The sequence below is a fragment of the Heliconius melpomene genome, chromosome 12, assembly GCF_056956725.1.
Source record: "Heliconius melpomene rosina isolate 202511_hmr_F chromosome 12, ASM5695672v1, whole genome shotgun sequence".
Taxonomy (NCBI): Eukaryota; Metazoa; Arthropoda; class Insecta; order Lepidoptera; family Nymphalidae; genus Heliconius; species Heliconius melpomene.
In genome coordinates, this window is record NC_140400.1 from 9,848,863 (window position 1) to 9,870,455 (window position 21,593).

At 31.8% G+C, this 21,593-nt stretch overlaps 1 protein-coding gene across 1 annotated transcript; it reads right to left on the reverse strand.

The window, feature by feature from the left end:
* Positions 1 to 1,195: 1,195 nt before the first annotated feature.
* LOC146533801 (uncharacterized) lies at positions 1,196 to 20,526 on the reverse strand. Its single transcript, XM_085193797.1, has 29 exons — positions 20,380 to 20,526; positions 19,100 to 19,239; positions 18,700 to 18,864; positions 17,060 to 17,255; positions 15,909 to 16,764; positions 13,554 to 14,857; positions 13,306 to 13,446; positions 12,907 to 13,047; positions 12,701 to 12,828; positions 11,301 to 11,371; positions 11,006 to 11,097; positions 10,235 to 10,495; positions 9,711 to 9,896; positions 9,184 to 9,308; positions 8,611 to 8,772; positions 8,190 to 8,276; positions 7,877 to 8,075; positions 7,408 to 7,533; positions 6,798 to 6,926; positions 6,094 to 6,297; positions 5,605 to 5,811; positions 5,215 to 5,305; positions 4,570 to 4,665; positions 4,214 to 4,353; positions 3,526 to 3,766; positions 3,046 to 3,213; positions 2,623 to 2,710; positions 2,124 to 2,229; positions 1,196 to 1,595 (listed from the first exon to the last, which is right to left on the reverse strand). Exons 1-29 carry the CDS (start codon positions 20,524 to 20,526, stop codon positions 1,476 to 1,478), a joined length of 6,117 nt encoding a protein of 2,038 aa, XP_085049923.1. The 3' UTR covers positions 1,196 to 1,475.
* Between the last annotated feature and the right edge of the window lie 1,067 nt (positions 20,527 to 21,593).

Consider the following 21,593-nt stretch of genomic DNA (forward strand, 5'->3'; position numbering starts at 1 on the left):
ATAATGGCAACCAATACTATACCAACAAAATACTAGGAGCAAGATTTTTTTATTATTAGCAAAAATGTTTATTATTGATTTATATCAAATTCTGATGGTGATAAGTGATCATTAAAACTTGTGTTTTGTTTAGTATTAAATAAGTTAGTTTAATGGTGGAAACAAGTCGTTATAAGTTTCAAATTGCTGTCGTCACAGTACAAATATAATATTATATTTATGTAGCACAGTGGTATAGCGTTTGACTGTAATAGTGGTTATAGGTTCGATGCCCACTTCTGGGAATGATTACATTTAATTTATTTTCATATCACCACCCCGATAAACGAAGCGCGACGTTGAGTTCTATCTCTCAAATCACAACGATCTAAAAATTCAATGAAATGGGACACTGCCTATCCAGCTATGCAGGAAAATATATTTAAATGAATTAAAAAAAAAACAAACAATTTGTAATACGAAACGCTTAAGAAATCCTCATATCGAAAAACCAAGCCAAAATACTTAAACATAGAAATGAAAAATTCTAATTCTGCAGAAACAGCATTGGGCAAATTGAAAAAAAAATGACTTCCCGAGCAAGTGATAATTGAGGCGGTGCTTTTATCAGCTCCACCGGCGATAAACGTCGAGATGAAATATCCATGGCTTTTATTACGGCCGTAATGCTGTAAAAAAATAAGAAAACGACCTCCTACTTAAGTGGGAAACTCACGTGTACGGTATAATTGAGAAATAATTATTTTATAATTTATATTATATTCTTTTGGAATATAACCTACAAATTCAACATTCAAGCTATTATTTTCTTTCATAAATTATTAAAACGGCAACTCAAGATCGGTCTCAAAATCGATCACGGAGTTGAAAGCGATTTATAAAGACGGACTCTAATGTCAAGAGTTGTTGATGAATTCAATAAAACAAGACAAGTGTATATCGAACCTACTAGTATAACGTTTACAATCACAGACTGCCCTTAGATCGGCTCATTTTTTTCATATACGAGTATTTACGGACGAAAATTCTCAAATAACATAATTTAGGCTTAGGCATGTTATTTGATCTATGTCAATATTTTTTAAATATTTCACATAAACTCGGCTACAAATTAATTAGTATTAAAAGCTTTGATCTTTTTCGGTAACAAAAAAACTGAGGAAAGAGGGAGAGAGTTCCCAACCGTTTTTACGAGCATGCCGCGTTAAGTACACATAATTTAGCATTACGATATCATTTAATTAGAGAAGGAAGCGATGTGTCATATCTTTAGGGATTTTCGTGAGTATCTTTATTTTATTTTAGAATGCCGTGGAACCACATTGAATAAAGGGAGAAAATATAAAATTATTAACATATAAATATTGCCTCAAACGGGAATGGAAACCACCACCATCGCGAATACAAACACTACGATGGCGTTTATTAGTCTTGTTTAATTTAATTTTGTTCTAGTAATTAAAAAAACTAGTGTTCTATATAGTATGTTCCCTTGTAAGTGTCTTAGCAGCAATGAAGAGCTTCTCCTTCATATCAGGATATCCTTCAAGAAGGTCCTTCCAATCTTTATTTCTTAAAAAGACAATGTCAACCACCTGAAAAAAAAGGAAATACCTGTGATTCACTTGGTAAGCTCGTAGTAACGTAGCTTAATTCAAAATATATGTGATCTTTATTCAGAGAACAAGGTGTGACTGTAAAGCCGACTGGTTGTGGGTTCGATCCCCACTCGAGGAAATATTTATTTCAATTTATATTTCCATTTCTTAGCTCTGGTGTCGCTCCGCTCTACTCGCTAGTAACTCTCACAAAAATAATAAGGATGTTTCATTCAATCAGTACAAATTTAACTAATTAACAAATCAGTACAAGGTAAGCTTTCACGTTTTCAATACAAACATTTGCCTCATTCACCAATCAAATATTGAACATAAGAATCTCATAAATTATATACACATACATACATACATACAAAATGCACATAAAAGGCAAATAAAGAGAGCAAAGTAAAACACCGTTAGCGAAGTCGAAATTATCAAAAGGAATCGACGTTTTAATTAACTCTTGTCATTCAAAACTAAAACAGAGACGAAAAACAAAAAGTATTTGCACAGTACAGTTACCGTTCTCGAAAAATACGAAAATTGGAATGGTGTGTTTGGAAACAGACCGGGTATCAGTCCGAAATATCCGTTGGTGTTCAACACAGACAGCATCTTTCTTTCACCACTGGAAAAAATATAGTATGAATAAAGAATTGTTAGTAGTACATATAAAAATATATTTTTTAAATTAAAAATGAAAATTTTTCCTTTTTAACAATTTTTCAATGTATAACTTATTAACATAATAAATAGGCTCAACAGCGCTTCATTCGCTTACGGCCAAAGATATAAGCAAATACTTGTATTAATATTTTTTATTAAAACCGCATACTATATAATTTCTAATACTTCTAAGAATATGTATATAAAGTTTAATATTAACACTGTGTCTCTAAATAACTAGATATATATATATTTTATACAAGTGCAATCATTGTCATCATAATTATTATTTCTATAATAATAAAATATAACAAAATGGTATCAGAAAAAAATATTTATGCAAAAATAGACTCACTTCTTATCTGTGTACCACTTTTCAACCTCACCTTCATGAATAAAACACATAATGGAAAACATGTCGCCTTCCCGTATAATGTATTTACCTGTGCATAGTAATTGTATTTTTAAGAGACAAACCACAAATTTACTTCGTTTCTTCTAAGACACTTCTCGAATTTTCAAAACATTCAATTTCGAATGACGGAACTTAACGCCGCGCTTTGTTGCGTTATCGGAACAAGGAAAATATTAAATATATTTTACTCCCCTTGTGGAAATCGACAACCGTCGTTTTCACAGGCACGCTGGTGCCCCTGCGCCACGACCCAGACGACATGAGAATAATTTGTCATATAAAACCCTTTATTATCACACTTTTTGATTTCAAATAAAAGACATATGCTAACAATATATCCTACAAGAAATCTATTATTTTTACCTGGAAATACAACAACTCTTTTCAACCTGGAAACAACTTGCCGATTAAAATATTCCGGCATATCTTTGAAAAGGGGGGCAGTACACAGGTGATGGATGTAGAGGGCGCTCAGGAGGTCCTCACGAAGACAATGCGGCGCTTGTTGAGCTAATTCGGGGAGCCAGTTACCTTAAAACGATGGAATCCACTGTACTTGTATTGGAAATATATATTGTATATAGCACTAGTCGTCACCCGCAACGTGGGCTTTGTTTACTTGGACTGGACTATAGGACTCAGAAGCTTGAAATTGGTCTCAGAAACTTGAATTAGCATGCAGAGCAAAGCAAAATCGAGATAATATAAATAGCAAAGCTAGATATTATTGAAATACATACGAGAACGGGGAAAACATGTGTTTTTCATTTTACAAATGTCCACGCAAACAAATCTGGAGCAACTACTAATATAAGTCTAAACTAATAGTATTTTTTAACAAACCTCGCTGCCTCTGCCATAACTGCGTTGTATATTCCTTAACTGACTCCAACAATATCGTCGACAAGCCGCTGTGTCTCAGAGAAGTCATTAAAATATTAACATCATAATCGTACGAGTATAATTCTCGATATTTTGTGTAAACAGCACTTATTGCTATACTTAAAATCCATATTTCAACTGGATATAGTATGAAATTTATAAATAGTTTATAGTATATTTGTTCTAGAGTCAACGCTACAACCTGAAATATTTACTTTTTCTATTATAAAAAATATTCTATGAATTTTATAACTTATATTGCGATATCATTATCACACGTAAGGACAAAAAATACATCGTAGTTTTTTTTATAAAATGAGCAAAGTTAGCGAAGACTCGTTTCCATTCTAAAAACATTGAATATAGAAATTTCTTCGTTACCCTAGTTTGTTTGACAGCATAACGGCGTTCTCTTATAATATTGTACATTCAGTAAATTAACTGCTAGCAAAGATTAATAAACTTTTTTTATCTTAATTTTATTAGATTTTACGTAATATTTAAATCTGTTTAACTTAAATATAAATACATGTACTACGATTAAGCATTAAGCATATTTAATCTAACGTTTAATTACTATTTATATTTATTTCGGATCCAGATATTTTTAAAAATCAAATAAATATAAATTTAATTATTTTTTACTAACAATATCTTCTTCTGTATTTGTATATATTATAATAATATATATCATAGCAACAATGTAATCCGAGGTCCAGTGTTGAGGCACTACAAAACCGTATTTATTTTCATCTTTGCCTGTAAAGTGTCTCGTTAAACGTGCACATCCTGCAAAATAACCATAATCACCTAAGAGCCAATAATAGCCAGACCTTGTAATCACACACACACCCAAAACTAGTAAATTGGCAGTAATACTTAAAAGCCTCAAGAAGTACATGAACTCGTAACTATCGTACACCTTACGCTACTTTACGACTGAGTCACACAAAGAGAGTGACTATCAATTACCTTTATAATAACGATAATATAAAATTTACTTACCGTCTTTTCTTTTATCAGGTGTAGTCCACTCAGTGTAGTCTATTGTCGCGTTAATATCTGGTGGAAACTTCGAGACTTCTAAAGAAAATCCCGCTCCTGCAAAGTGTATATGTTATCAACATTCTTCTATAGAAGATAGAGTCTACTAAGACTATTCATGAAATATATATTGTAAAAGGATGGTTATATATTAAATCACATTCGGCACTTTAAAAGTAATAAGCGTTGTTAGTAGAGTCAACTAAGTTTTTTAGACGTGGCAACAGTTTCTAAATCGATGAACGAGTGAAAGCGAAGGTGATGAAGAAGGAAGATAGAGGACGAGACGCACGATTCGCCTAAACGTTGGGCTTGTGACGCATCTGCACAATGAATTTCTTCATTGTATAATATAATACAAAATAATGATAATTCAATGATAATAATTCAATTCAATTCAATAGTGTACAACCATTCCTTTTCAAGTTAAAATGTTTGAAGTTAAATTGAATGGAAACTTTTTTAATACATGGTCATGTGGTTATTTTAACCATATTGTCAATCTTAAACACCATTAATTGAACAGAAGTTTTAATACCTACAAAATCTATAGTAACATCAAAAGCAATCAATTTCAAGACCTCATAGTAATTAAAATCATTGTACCTCGACAAGCGACGTAGACCCAGCCACAGGTGATGCAATGTAACAACAACATTACTATAGCGATCTTTAGTAATATTGGTGCACACATACTCTGAAATATTTACTATTTGAATAAATATTACCTCAAAAAAGGGGGTATAAATCATGTAAGTGTGACTGTAAAATCTACTATGGGTTCGATACCCACTCGAGGAAATATTAATTTAAATATATATTTTAGTTTCTTAGCTCTGGTGTGGAGGCCAGTCAACACATAATTCCAACAAATTTCTCGTGTTCCTTCTAATTTTTTTAAGGAAATTTATATGGACTCTTTTTTTATCTTAATACTAAATTATCTTCATCATCTTACTAAAAACTTCAAATTAATAGAAAATAAAAAAAAAATACCTGAAAACCTTTACAATAGTGTTTATGAAAATCATAAAGTAAGTGAAGCCTAAGTAATCTGAACATGCCATAAGTTCTATAGCTCGTATCGTAAGATAAAAGTGGAATGAAGAATGATAATAAGTCAATATAAAATTGCCACTTCCGGAAAATACGCCATTTTAACACTTTATGTACACATTCGCCATTTTCTACTATTAGCTCGGTCTAGAATGAAAATATATTAAATAATGTATAAATAACTTTTTTAAATAAATTTTGAATACATTTTCGATATTTAAAAAAATATTTAAAATATAAAGTTGAAAAAAGTAGCGATATTTCACTGCACTATACCTACGTCAAATCTGCGTAGATTGGGTTTCTAGGTTTAAATCGTATTGCCTACTTTCATTGTCACATTATTTTAAGTATTTTTACTCTATTCACTTGGAATTATTTCAAATATGTATATATAAATTATCAAAATCAAAAATATAAAATACGAACCGTAAAAAACTCCGTAAGCATATACAAAAGGAACAAACAGTCCAATACAACAAAATCCCCCGTAAAGAAATCCGATTTGTAGTCATCGGGGAGCGTCACCATTATTAGCATTGTCAAGGACGATATGACCGGGCACATGTACGACACGTACAGCCACCTGTAGTAGCAGGTACCTGACTCAGCTTTCGATCTTTTGTTCATCCACTGTTGAGATATATTGTAATGAAAGGATGTAATTAGGTAATAGATAAATATATAAAAGATCAATTTAATTAACCATTTTAGGAAATCATTTTTTTTAGGTTCAAGCCCTATTCCGTAGATAGCAAGGTACGTGGTGGAAACTTGAGAACCTGATATTAAAACAGTCTGATTCCCTTAAGACACTTTCCGTTCTCAACTTTCTGCTAAATTCCGAAGACATTGCGCATACAGCAGGGTAGGCAGAGGGAACCTAATGTTAAGACACTTCGTTCCTCACTTTCCACCGAATTCTAAAGGCATTGCGTGTTGAGTAGCGGAACAACGCCGCGCTTTACCTCTACACCAGAGCGAAGAAATGGAAATATAAATTTAAATAAATATTTCATTTCCTCGAGTGGGAATCGAACCCACAACCAGTCGATTTTACAGTCACATCTTGTGCCCCTACGCCACGACTCGCCTCTTCATACTTTAAAAAAGATCATAGGCAACACGCTCACAGGTAACTGTATAGCTTTCCGTCCACGAAGTAAATACCTCACAGTGTTGTATGGGTTTTCAACAACCAACTTTTTCACCGCCATATAATCATATTTTGATTGCCAGTTTTTTGCGATACTTTCCCTACCCTGAAAATAAATTCGAAGAAAGAAAAGTAAGTACCAATATGTTATAACTTTTCAAAACGAAGTAAATTGATTTTGGAGAACGTTCTCCATACTTTTTCTTGCTCCAGATTCCAAAGTATTTATTAACATCTAGAATCCTAGAGATCATTAAGAAAATTCATACTCTCTAGTGATATTTTAAGTGACAAGTATACAAGGATTTTTAAAAATAAAATATCAGAGAAAGAAAATTACTCAATATACAATGCCTCCAGAATTTGGCGAATAATGAGAACCGGAACTGTCCTAATACGAATGGAGTATCTTAACACTAGATTACCAGGTTCCCTCTGCCTACTTTGCTGTGTAAGGGATACAGCGTGAAGCTGTAAAAAAAAAGATAAAAGCTAAGCTGAGCCTAAAATTTGCATCCTGTAGTAGTACAAATAATTGATACTATAGTTATCTTCTTAATTAAAACATTTTCTCTTTCTATAAATACCTTATCACCAATAACATTTTGAAATTTATCGATTGGTATTTGCAGTAAATCAGCGCAATCACCAGATTCTGCTGATATCTGAACGGGTCTTGGCACAACGCTGTCTAGCTGCCCAAATATACCACCCTGTAAGATAAGATAGAATGAGATTATTTCAATATTACAGCAGTAAATTAAGATACTTTTATACATTTTTTAAGGGTCCAGTACATTAAAAAAAACAAAACATTTATAAGATCATTTTGTAATCCTTCTGTATGTTTGTTTATATGTCTGACCGTCTGTCAAGGCAAAGGGCCTTTCTCAGTATAAAAGGAATCAAGCTAAAATGAATATCTAATGTAATTCTTGAATATCTAATGTAATTCTTGAATTTTTTTGTAATTCTTAGGGGATTCGTATTTGAACAGTTTTATTTTCCAATATTTCATTCTAAGAAATAGATAAATATTGTATAATTATGCTGTACCTTAGTCAAAGTCACCAATTCCTGTTCATTTTGTTTAATAATAATTTTTCCTCGATGAACTATATAAACCCAAGGAGTCAAATTCATTTCCCTTACAATTATTTGTCCTGGAAGGAAGTAAATTTGAGTGGATGCACTAGCTAGAGCCCTTTCTACGTTTTCGTCCCCTTTTAGTAATGTATTAGTTGCCTCAACTGTCCTATAATATAAAAAAAAAAAAAACAGTAACTTTAGTATTGTATTAACATGTTAGCTTATTACTACATTTATTTACTAATATATAATTCCTAAATATTGAAAAAACAAGACTTACTTTTTAAAGAAATAATAACTCAAATCTTGTCTAAATATAGCACCAATACGTTCATTCATTAGACTTTGTATGTTAATACCTTTTGTTCTGAAAAAAAAAAACAATATCAAATAATTACAACTCGTACTAAAAATAAAAAAAAAATATTTTTTTTAGCTTCAATGCTATAACCCACATATAGCCGAGTAGGTATAGTAAAGTTAGTGTTCACACACTCCGTACTCCACGCACCGTTCATTTTTCGAGATATTGCGTATTAAGTGGCAAAACTCAAAGCCAGACTTTGTATTGGTATCAAAGCAGGGAAATAAAAGTCCTTTCTCTTTGAACAGGAATCGAACCTAAAACCGTGGTGTTTATAGACAGACACAGAACTATGACGGGCTATTGCATATTAAAAAAGAATTACATATTACTGTACCTTAACCACCAGTATCTAAAATGTGCAACGGCTCTATCTATGAGCGAGTCTTCGATTCTTTCAGCGTTCAAAAACCTTCTTAACTGATTAACTCCGTGCTGAAATAGCGTATTTCTTCGAGTGTTCAGCACTAACAAAGTTAGTGAATAGCACATTACATACCTACAAATAACAAATTCTATCCTAGAAATTTCTACGTATTTTTTTTTATGGTTTTATTTTGATGAAATTTTATTTTAGAAGTACAGCCAACACACATAACACGCTGGCAGAGGGAACCTAGTGTTAAAACACTCAACGCCGCGCTTTGCCTCGACACAACAGCAAAGAAATGAAAATATAAATTTAAATAAATATTATAAGGAACTAAATTAACAATAAAAAAAGAAAATAATAACAACAACAGTTAAAATGGTAACATAAATTCAATAGGGAAAGGCAACCACTGCAATATAATAGAATTAGAAATAAACAGCAATTCACTGATTGCCATTCCGATCGCCAACAAATATTGGCAAAGTGATATATATTCCTGTACACACTCGTAGGTACGTATTGTTCGAAATGGCTTACCAAAACATAAATCCTAGTAGTAGAAGCATAAATCCAACACCAAGATGTTTTCGATTTATCTGAAACTTGCCCAGGTTAAATCTCATAAAACCGCTCTGGGCCAGATTTAGACTTTCCGCGTAAACCTAAGAGACATAGTTGTGTAAAAGTTGAAAACATCGCTTAAGAGGGTTAAATTTTTGGATCCTTAAAAAGATGTTCTCAAAATACTTATAGTTCTATAGCAGTTATATAATATTATATTATAATTTTATAGCTGACAATACTGTTACAAGTTTGGTTGTTGAAAGTTTTCGCACAAATATTGAAAGTAAATTGGTAGTTATATTTCAAAAATAATAATATACAAATCAGAGTTTTTAGGGCGTTTCTATTGTAAATCTATCTAATATTTCTAAATACACAAAAAACTAACAACAACAAATCACAGATTTCCCTGCCTGGCCATCAATATAAGAGAATACCAAAGATTATTATAAAAGAAGATGCTTGAAGATAGATAAAATATACATTTTGGCGTATCCTACCATATGCAACTGATGGATAGTAGGTTTTTCACTTAGAGGTAAATAGGTAGGCAGCCAGCAGTCTTCGCGACGAGTCATGCCTAAAAGTTGACCAAAGGGCCCCCATTCAAACTCAATACATTTAAAAACAAAATAATGACTTGAGCCGAGCAACGCTAACAGGGATACCACTTGCCACTTCAAAATCTGAATGGAAAAAAAATCATAAATATCTGTAATTACTTTAGTAACTACTAATTTTCTTATATCAATTTTATCCAGCTTCACGGCGTATCGAACTTAAGAACTAGTGTTAACACACTTCGTTTCCGTTAAGACATTTTCGTTGCCCATTTTTCTCTGAATTCTCGAAACGTCTCCTATTGAATGGTGGAATTCAACGCCGCGTTTTGGTCGTTACCAGACCCTGGATGGGAATCAAACCCTTAACCGTCTCGCTTACAGTCCCACACTTTTGCGCTTCTCATTTTTTAAGTAGTAAATTTAGCAGTACATTATAACAATATAAGCTCCGTACAACTTACCATTAAAAACGAAAAATTCGTATTGGGCATATCAGCAAGATAATTGAAATATCCAGTCAACAAATACAAGTGAGCGAATTTGCTTATCGTTGTGATCAGCATTCCATCATTCTCGTTTATAGTAGTAGTCATTAGTCCGTTGTAAATTTGATAAATGGGAAGACAGCCAATTACATCGAAAATAAAGCCACGGCTCAAATAATGTGGCATGCTCATCCTTAAGCACGATATAAGTAAGCCACGTTGATCGTAATAGCCCATCTGCAATTTAATAAAACTTTAAGGGTAAGAATACATAGAGCACGTATTAAATGCTAACTATAGCAATATTGGGAAGTATTAGTAAATTTGGTTAGGGGTTGTGCTGGCTCAGTCGTAGTCGTATCGTAAGACTATAAACGCAAGGTTTATGTGTTCATTTCTTATTTGAGGGAATGAATTATTCCATTTTTTGGCTATGTTAACAAGATAAAGCACGACATTGAATTCTACAACTCAACACGCAAAATCTTGAAAATTAAACGGTTGCGTAGTCAATGGAAAATTCTAAAACTAGGTCCACAGAGCCTACCCTTTCACAATTCATAACTTTGGCTTAACAACTAAATATGACACAAAAATCACAATTACACAATTATAAAAGATTAATTAAAAAGAATGTGACAAGGAGTCCTTTTATTCAAATGTTATCTCTCTTAAGCAATATAGTTCAAAGATCGATCAATGTTTTTGTCTTTTACTTAAATGTCCATAAATTAAAATAAGACTAACAAATAGTTTTAATATTATATCAGCAACGGCAATCATATCGCATATTACTCCTATCACCATAAAAGCCCATCTTGAATTAGCGCCACTGCCACCTTAAAAAAAAGGCATATTTTCAATAAACTTAACCAAACATATAACACATACTAGCAACCTGCTCGCGGCTTCGCCCGCTTGTACTGCAAAATTATTTATTATTTCATCTGAATTACTCTATTACTCTTACATTCTATCTAATATATTCGTCGAGCGGAATCAGAACATTACATTATGTAAGATAAATAATTTCGAAGCGTACCTTGTATTGCGCTTGATGATATTGAAACGACAACTACAATCGCTCGAATCAACATCCAGCATTCCATAAAACTGCAAAATATATATATTTGAACAAGTACCTTATGCTTCTTAAAAAGGTTACATTATGTACTCGTACCTAAGCAAGAAGAAGAAGAAGATATAAAAACAAAAGTTTTCTCAGATTTTCTTTTCTTTGTCCAGAGTTCGAGAGTAATAAAGAAGGGTCCTATGTTTTTCCTAGAGCTTTACGACAGTAAAAACATCTCTAGTTAGCTTAAATATGAAATCTAATTTTATTTTTACAGAAAAAGGGAATAATTAAATTGCATTTTTAACCGACTTCTGTAAGAAAAGGAGGTTATCAATTCGACTGTATTTTAACTTTTGACTGGGTGAACCGATTTTGAATTTTTTTTTTTTGTTTGAAAGGTGAAGCTTCCCTAATGGTCCCATTTTTTTTTGGTCCATGTCTCACTATGGTATCCATGAGAAAATCACATAAGTCTTAAATTTGCATTAGGTATGTGCGCGACAAATAGACGAATAACTCAATGTCACGCGAACCGATTTTGATGATTCTTTTTTTATTTGAAAGGATTCACTTCAAGGATAAGTTAGTGAAAGATTGGTTAGGTTCTGATTATGGAATCCGGTGAAAATTGAGAAAGTTTGTTTTTTTTTGGTAAGAAATTGATTATATTGTAATAGTTACAAGCAAAAACTTTTTAAATTGATGTCAGAAGTGAAATTCCTGATCGTTGCATTTCTTTACAACCAACTTCAAAAAAGAGGATGTTCTCATTTTCAACCAACTTCAAAAAAGGGAGATTCTCAATTCGCCCGAATACTTTTTATGTATATTCTTGTCAATATACCAAAATGTAACTTTGCACAAAAATAATACCTAATTAAATGAAGTTTTACATAGGACAACCAAAACCAATCGTTGACAACCACTACCACCACCATCACCACTCGTTTAAGAACCATTATTTTAAGATACCCATCACTTAAAATCGTGAAATAAAATAATTTTTAACAAAAAAAAACCGACTTCTAACAACGAACTAAAAAGTGAAAAATAATTATACAAAGATTTTAAAATTTAAGTCGGTGTCAAGCTAATGCTACAACACGCTTACTACAATATTTAATTACTAAGCCTGTTTGTTTTACTTGGCTTATTATTTTTCACTTTTTAGTTCGTTGTTAGAAGTCAGTTTTTTTTTGTTAAAAATTGTGTTTTATAATTATATAGCCGAAAATCGCTTTAAATTTGTCTTAGAGCTAAAATTATAATTAAGCTTATTTTTAATTAGGTAACATTACGTATTGAATAATGTATTGAGTAATTCAATTTAAAAACCCATTTAGAATATACTTAACAACAGTACTAACCGCGATGCTGGATCAATGCAAGCTTTGGCAGTTTTTTCTTTTTGTTCGTCCTTAGAGTCAATAGTTGGGATTGGTGGTGCACCAGTTTTTCTGGCGTGAAAAATGTGATCACGTAACTTTTTTTTGTACTGCAACATTAAATTACATGTAATGTAGTATTCTGTTACTCTTTTGTAAATAATTTAACAAAAATATTATATAAATACATTTTGATGTTTATCCATATAATCGTGAACCAACAGATCAAGAGCCGGAGAAAATTCCTTAACACAGTCTTGAATAAGTTCCCATTGGTGTGGATAACTCTTAATAACATCGTGAAATTCATGCATTTTTAGGTATAAAATCTAAAATAAGCAATTAGTTATTTTAATACGAATATTTTTTTACTCATAGCAATTAAGGCTATTCTTTTGAATGGTATTTGGCAAAATAGCATTACATTAAATTTCAAAGCTGATATTTCAAGTTAGGTATCAGATGAAAGGCTCTGGCTACGCTAAGTTTAAATTTCAGAAAAAAACCCTCGGTGGACGACATAGCCCGGATTTTTTAAAATACAATAAAGTATATTAATTATTAGAAAGATAGACAGGTCTACTTACCTCACACTCAGTGCATGCTGTAATAGTCCTAAGTGACACGGTTCTAAAGAAAATTCCAAAAGAGGTGATTAATTCGCCAGGATGGTAAATTTTCTTTATCAACTCTCCTTTTTCATTAGGACTTTCGCATGTCACTGAACCCTTCATTATAAACAGAGTAATTTACACTTAGAAACAGAAACTTATCTATTTTATTTTTAGTGATCTAAATGAATTTTGCTTAATCTATAATTATAAATGTATATCACCTGTACTATCCAAGACACGTTATTGCTAACAATCCCAAAAAGAATAATGGTAGAATTTTTAGGTAATATTAAGAATTTTCCTCTGTAAGCCAATTCCCTTACTAGAGCTGGATTAGCAGATACAAATGCCTTCGACTCCCGTATGATTCTCTCCGCGACTTGCCCGTGAACTTTCCAATAAACATCGTAAGGCTCATTTTTTAGTAGATTCGGGTGCATCACGTCCATGCCATTGTAATATTTCCAATGACATATTAAATATCTATTTAAACGCTTCAGCAAATCTGGATGAATTTTATGATGCGTGTAATGATTTTTGATATTTGATACAAAGTATTGATAATTGCATAGTTCACGGTATCTTAAGTATAAAGACGCAACCAAACTGCTTTTACAATAGACATAAACGATGAAACCAATATAGCTTATAAATATTGCTGTATAAATATCTAATAGAGTAGAGGGAAGGTATTCATAAAAGATGTACTCTAAAGTAAAAGCCAGCACAACGAAGATAGGATGAACTGCTTCAAAATCGCACTTATCATCGGATTCATCTTTCTTACAAAACATTTCCCCAAAGAAATAGCTAGTTGTCAATTTGCGTTCGCCACGGTCAATCATAAAAAGAAAATAGCTAATAATATACGCGAAAAAGATATGTAACAATGCAATCTTATAGCAAATATCGTATAAAGGATCCTTATGAATTTGCCATTTCGTGAAAAGAACGTAAATCTTAATTAAGCGATTAAACTGACATGCGGCGTAATATTGTGGCACTCCTACGATCACAGCCACATTCTCAATCCAGACCGTTGAAAGAACGTCCAAAGTAAATTTCATACTTTTGCATCTAGTAAACATAACTGCTGCGAAATCGTCTGTGTCATTTTCATCCCTTACAACAGAAGTAAGTAAAGCAACGCATATATCAAGTATATAAATTAAGTCTGCCCAAAATTGGAAAAATCTGAACCATTTAGGCATTGAATGTCTCGTTATGTATGGAGGATACAACAATAATACACAAAATACTGTGAAAATCACAATATTTCTCCAAATCCTTCCAAATATTGAATCCGGCACAAATATCCAGGGAAATTCAACGTTAGCAAACATTGATTTCATTTGTAACTGTATGTCGCTGCAAAGTACTAATTGGCCGATATATTTAGGACAATGATAAGCCGTTTCTTCTGCCGGCAATTCGCATTTTTCCAACTCTTTTTTACACGACCTTTTCTTCCAATTAGATACTGCCTCAGAAATTTCCCACCATCGTTTTTTTATCCACGCAATGCCTGTTATGAAATATTTATGTTATGTAAAATAAAAATTTAGATGAACTACAAGATATAGGCAATTTGTAGTTGCTGTTATAACACAATGGAATTATATAAAACTAGCGGACGCGCGCAGCTTCTCTTTCGCAGTTCAATGAAATATTTTTAAGAGTATCAATTTCAAATTTTATGAAAATCGGTGGCGATTCAAAGATTTTTTCATACAAACTTTCAATTCCTTATTTGCGCCCCTAGGGGATGAATTAAAATAAACCAAGAAACATGTGTTCAATTAAATATTTTTAAGAGTCTAAATTTAAAATTTAAAAAAATCGGTGGCGGTTTAAAGACTTTTCCATACTAACTCTCAATCCCTTATTTGCACCCTTAGTCGATGAATTAAAATGAACCACGAAATATGTATTCAATGAAATATTTTAAGAGTCTAAGTTTCAAATTTTATAAAAATCGGTGGTGATTAAGGATTTTTCCATACTAACTTTCAACCCCTGATTTACAACCGTAGGGGATGAATTAATATAAACCACGAAACATGTGTTCAGTGATATATTTTTAAGAGTCTAAGTTTCAAATTTTATAATAATCGGTGGCGATTTAAAGATTTTTCCATACGAACTTTCAACCCCTTATTGGCACCCTTAGGGGGTAAATTCCAAAAAACCGTGAAACATGTGTTCAATTAAATCATTTTAAGAGTCTGAATTTACAATTTTATGAAAATCGGTGCATATTTATTTTTTTTTCCATACAAACTTTCAACCCCTATTTCGCCCCTTTAGGGTTAAAATTTTTCATAATCCCTTCTTAGTGGATGTCCAAATTACAAAAGTAAATATCTGTCCAAATTTCACGTTTCTACGCACAGCGGTTACGGCTGTGCGTGCGTCTTACCTCAGTCAGTGAGGACAAGTCCTTTTATATATATAGATTAAAAGAAACATTATATTACTTCCTTGACGAGAAAAAACAATAAAAAAGAGATATAATAGTGCAGTGCAAGGCAGTATTTTAATACTTTTAAAAAGTAACAAGTTCAGATATTGCCTACCTTCGTCCTCAGTTCTGTCCAAACCTCGTACCAGTTGCTTACAAGAATATAAAGTACGAGCATGCTTAATCCTATCCTTTGCATGATTCATTATATTGCGCCGATCTTGAGGATACTTGTGTAGTGATTGCAAAATATCTATACGAGGAATATACAATACTTCACAATAAGTGAGACATTTCACGATTACCTTTCTCTTACAAGGTACGTAGAAACTAATATCTCCGAAAATGGTACCACTAGAAACAGATATTAAAGGTGTGGCACCATCATCCGATGAGATTAGCTGAACTATACCAGATTTTATATAATATAAATGTGAATGAGAGTGGGGTCCAGCGAAGAATTTTTCTCCAGGTAATTTATAATCCATTCGTATATATTCACAGAGCCAACGCTTGAAGGGCGATGAAGTTTTCCTAAATGTTGGGCTATGGTAAAATACCGCCCATACTAGGTCAATCTTAATATCTATTCGTAAATATCTCGGCAATTCTGATATTACTTCCGGTATCCAAGTTATTCCTTTACGTTTTTTCCACATCAGAGCGTAAAACTCTTTTACTTCTAAATGTGTTTTTGAATTGGGATTCCGTCTTTCTGTTTCTTCTATAACTCTGTGTACTTGAGGATAGTATTGGCATATTCTTCGAAAATTTAATAGACCTTCCGCTACCATTTTTGGGAATACAATAAATGTTAGTAAAAGATTTCCAGCAACCATTAATATGCTGATAACTACGAGTTCTGCTAGTGTTGTCGGTTTTATTTCATCGAATTGTTTATTAACGATGTAGGATATGATAATAGTAGTCGCATAGACGTATGTACTATAATTTTGATCAGTTTCATTCAGCTGAAAATTATATATCTTATATTATTTATTGTTATCTATTTAAATAACATAATTTCCCTTCATAATTCAGGGTAAATGGAAAAAAGAAATATATTCAGAAAAAAACATTGGCAATTGGGAAATGGAGTGCCCTACCACTGATGCCTGCCTTATCAGTCTCAATGGTAAGGCACACGATCTTGAGATGTCAAAAACGTGAAAACGGCATCTCAAGATAGATCTGGAAGTAGAGAGCGGTTTTAAATACGAAGTTTCAAAGAGCGTGATACAGTGGTAACTAACAAAAAAATCTTACTTTATGAAGAATATGAACTCTCCAATCAAACTGAGGGTGGTCCTTACAATTCGCGCACAGACCGTTAGCGGTGAGCAGCAACCAGAAACAAGTAACACAGTTCACGATAATCACTAGCATCGTTGTGAAGCCGAGGACGATCTGAACTAATTTATGTGTTGTTATCAGTGAAAAATAATCGCCCACTCTGTAAATGCTAGAAAAGTACAGTATAATAAATTATTATTCATGTTCATATTCATGTATTATCTGTATTCATACAAAAATACAGATAATAGGATTTTTATTTCATTGCCTATACAGAGATGGGTCACTCTTTTCTCTTCATTATTATTAATTATGCTATAAATATAAAGTGGTCTTAAAAATCAAGTTGTTTTTGGTTCTGCTAATTGAGGAAACTGTTTTTTAACCGACTTCTGTAAGAAAAGTAGGTTATCAATTCGACTGTATTTTTTTTTTTAATGTTTGTTACCTCATAACTTTTGATTGGGAGAATCGATTTTGAAATTTTTTTTTGTTTGAAGGGTGAAGCTTCCCGAATGGTCCCATTTTTTTTTGGTCCATGTCTGACAATGGTATCTATGAGAAAATCACATAAGTCTTAAATTTGCATTATGCATGTGCGCAACAAATAGACCAATAACTCAATGTCGCGCCAACCGATTTTGATGATTCTTTTTTTAGCTAACAAACAGGCTTAGTAATTAGATATTGTAGTAAAGGTGTTGTAGCATTAGTTTGACACCGACTTCAAAATTATAAAATGTTTGTAAAATTATTTTTCACTTTTTAGTTCGTTGTTAGAAGTTGGTTTTTCTTTTTGTTAAAAATTAATTTTCCTTCACACAAAATTATTTACAACTATAATTCTCCCTCTCTCTCCCTCTTGATAAAAGATCAAAATCGTAACATTAGTTATCTGCAGTGTGTTAATAAATCAGAAATTGACATCACTGATACTTTAAAGAGTTTATTTATTTATTCTTTTTCTTTTTTTTGTTTTTATTCTTTTCTTTTATTGACAAACGATATATACGTAACAAACGTACAGTCAGCAATAAACTGTAGAGAAAGACTAGCCGCACTATAAAAACGAAGTGCTAAATAACCTGCGAATACGAATGTGCCTGCCGTTATCTTTCTACAACGACAGGGACAACACGAGAATGGGTTGTAAAGAAAACCTTTTAACTCTTATACATATTTAATTTCCATTTCTTCTTTAAGCCGAGTGTTTGGGAAATTTTATACGCTTTAAAATAACTTTGCAATCATTCCGTGTAACGGATTACGCAGCGAATTTTTAAAAATTAATAAATGATTTAAAAAGACTTTATGGTTCAAAATTAATAAGCTATTAAAAATTTTTAAAAAGCAGAAATACTCAACAAAGAAAAAATAAACAGAAAAAAAAAATAGAATGAAAATTCGTCGCATATAAATTTTACGACATTAAATCCCATAAACAAAGAGAGCAATATCAAATATACTTATTTTTCATAATATGAATTCAAAAGGATTTATAAGAATTAAAATCCATCCATCCATATAAAACTAAGTCGTATTTAACTACATTATTTACTTCCTCCACTCGAAAATGCAAAGAAAATGAAAAACTTAATTATTATAACACTTGCATGACAACTTCACTAAAGGCGAAAAAGTTTGAGCTGAAACTGGTTTGCGGGCAAACATCATCGGACATGATTCTATAAAACGGTATCAAAGATATGATATCGAGCAATAACAAACACATCGGCTTCGGTAAGAACTCTCGTCTCATAGCTTCGTCGGTGATCTGCCTGTAGAACATAATTATATTAATTTTAATATGCTGATTAGAAAGCCGAACGATGTTTAACATAACAACATTTTATATTGCAATGGGGTTATATTAAGTAAGAGGAATACTTAATACTTATATCTATATGAAAAATAATAACTGAATTAGCAGCATTTAGCAGCATAAAAATCAATAAAAATGATAGAAGTGTCAATAGTTTTCAAATATTAAATGAAATAGTTAGTCAGTTTTACCTGTGAAGCATGTGAAGAAACGTGTCGATACCATAAATGGGGTCACAGCAATACAAATACAGAAACTTTATGAAATTCCAACCAGGCACGTCCATGACATCCCAGCAATGTACTATAGGAAACACTGACTGGATAGGACCCTAAAATTTTTGTTAAAATTTAAAAATATCAAATCTTTAATCTTGTCATGGCATAGTTGCATAGCATGTGACTGTAAACGACAGTTATGGATTCGATTTCCATTCGAGGGAATGAAATATTTAACATTTTCTTTTTTCCGCTCTGGTAACAAAGCAAAACGCGGTGTTGAATTCGATTCTATGCAACGCAATTTCTAGAAATTTCTGTGAAAAACGCACTGTGTTCATACTAGGTTCCCGTGTACTGTGATATATACGGGATACAGCGTAAAGCTATAAAAGAAATCTTTAAAAAACTGAACATATTACTATAACAATCAAAGTAAACACGCTCTACTACACAACAATAACACTTTTCCATTCCATTATAAAATGTTTTATAAAATTGCTATATTTTCTATTAAAACAGCAGCCATTATGCTAAAGCTCATGACAAGGCAACTTAACACGTTTAATTTATGAAATAGCGGTGTAATATGCGGCAAATAATCTAGCAGATTGCAAGAATAATAAAACGGCGGGTTAAAAGCGATGGAGAACGTTTATTACTCGCTTGAATAAAAATACTTACATTTTTATTCACTTACGTAGGAACCATTCAGCATAATTGTATTAGAATATTTATATTCTAATGATTTGCTTTGCTTACATTCGTATATTTAAATTAATTATATAAAATATTTTTGAGGCCCGCCGTGACACAAGGACTAGGGTATGTCTGTAAACGCGAATGGTAGTGAATTTGATCCCCACTTGAGGTAATGAAATATTTCCTCAAGTGGGGCTTCCGCTCTGGTATCGAGGACAAGCATCGTGTTTCCCCACTCAACCTCAAGAATTCGGCGGAAAATGAGGAAAAGATTGTCTTAACACTAGGTTCCCTCTAAGTGCTACGTTTGTCTTATACAAGAAATAACACATAAGCTATTGTAGCCGATCTAAAATTTTCGATTTGGCTATAATTTGAGGATAAGCAGGTAAAGCTGCGAGTAAGTTATTAGTCTTTTAATAAAACTTCAAATTAAACGATTTCAGTTATACAGTTAGTATATTATTTAAACTATACCTTAAATAAATATTATGCCACTAGAAAGAAACTAATTGCTTTAATATTTAACTAGTTTATATAAAAAAACTTACAAGAATAGTTTTTATGACGACTGTAATGAGAACAAGACTTTTGAAGACGGGATTAAAGGGAAGAAATAACAAGTTGCTCCACCCTATAACATTATCTTCGATGTTTTCAAACTCCTCTTCCTCTTCACTTTTGATATCACTTGTCATCTTGTTTTTAAGATTTTAAAACATTTCAATTATATATAATTCTTCGTCGTGCTTTATATAAATTGACACAATATATATATATATTTTTATTTGTCTTCTATGTGTAGATGTAGAAGAATTTACATAAAACCTCCACAGATATATTACTACCATACAGTATACTTTAATTTCATAGCATTTTTATAATATACAAAAAAAATAAAGAATACAATTTTCAAATTGAATACATTCAATTATAATAAAAATTATTTAAAGAAAATCTTTTGATTATAAAATTTGTGTATTTTTTATCTGTTTTACTTTAACACAACAAAATAAGGATATTATTTAAATAAAACTACTGTAACTGTGTTTAATTTATTTAATGACTCACAATTTTTTTTTTTAATTTTAATTTGTTCAATTGACAGATTATAAATGTAAAAAGAAACTATAACGAAGTAAAATATGATAAATATATAACAACATAATAATTCTGGTACGTAAGGTAGCGAACTTATATTTCTAGTTAGAGATCACAAAGTTGATGCTTAAAATAGCAAGCTAGGCAAAGAGAAGACTCTCCTTTCTCCACCTTAGCGTAATTTTCCGTTTACTGTATATTGAGTAACGGAATCCATGACAGTGCTTTTTCTTCTTATATCAAGGAAAACAAATTAAACTTTAGGCCCCTCAGAAATCCATTCCAATTCAATGTAATTTAACCAAAGGATCGTAAAATTCTATTAAAGTATTATATACTCATTATCTATTTAATAAAATATAATTTATTTCCACTTAATATATGCAGAACGTGCATTGTATTGTACAAAACGTGGTGGGATCGGCTATGGCGGACATCGGCCTGATTTATTGTTTTAGAGCTACATTCGAAGTTCGTGTATTGTGCACAGATTATTCAGATCAGCTGAAAAAGATCCAACGGCTAACGTTATCTGTGTATAAATATGCCATTGTTTACTCTACATGTTTTAGCAATTTATAGTATTTTAAAGCGATTTTGTTCTTACTTGCAAATATAGCTATTGAATTTATTATTGTTTTATGCATATAGTTGTAACCAATAT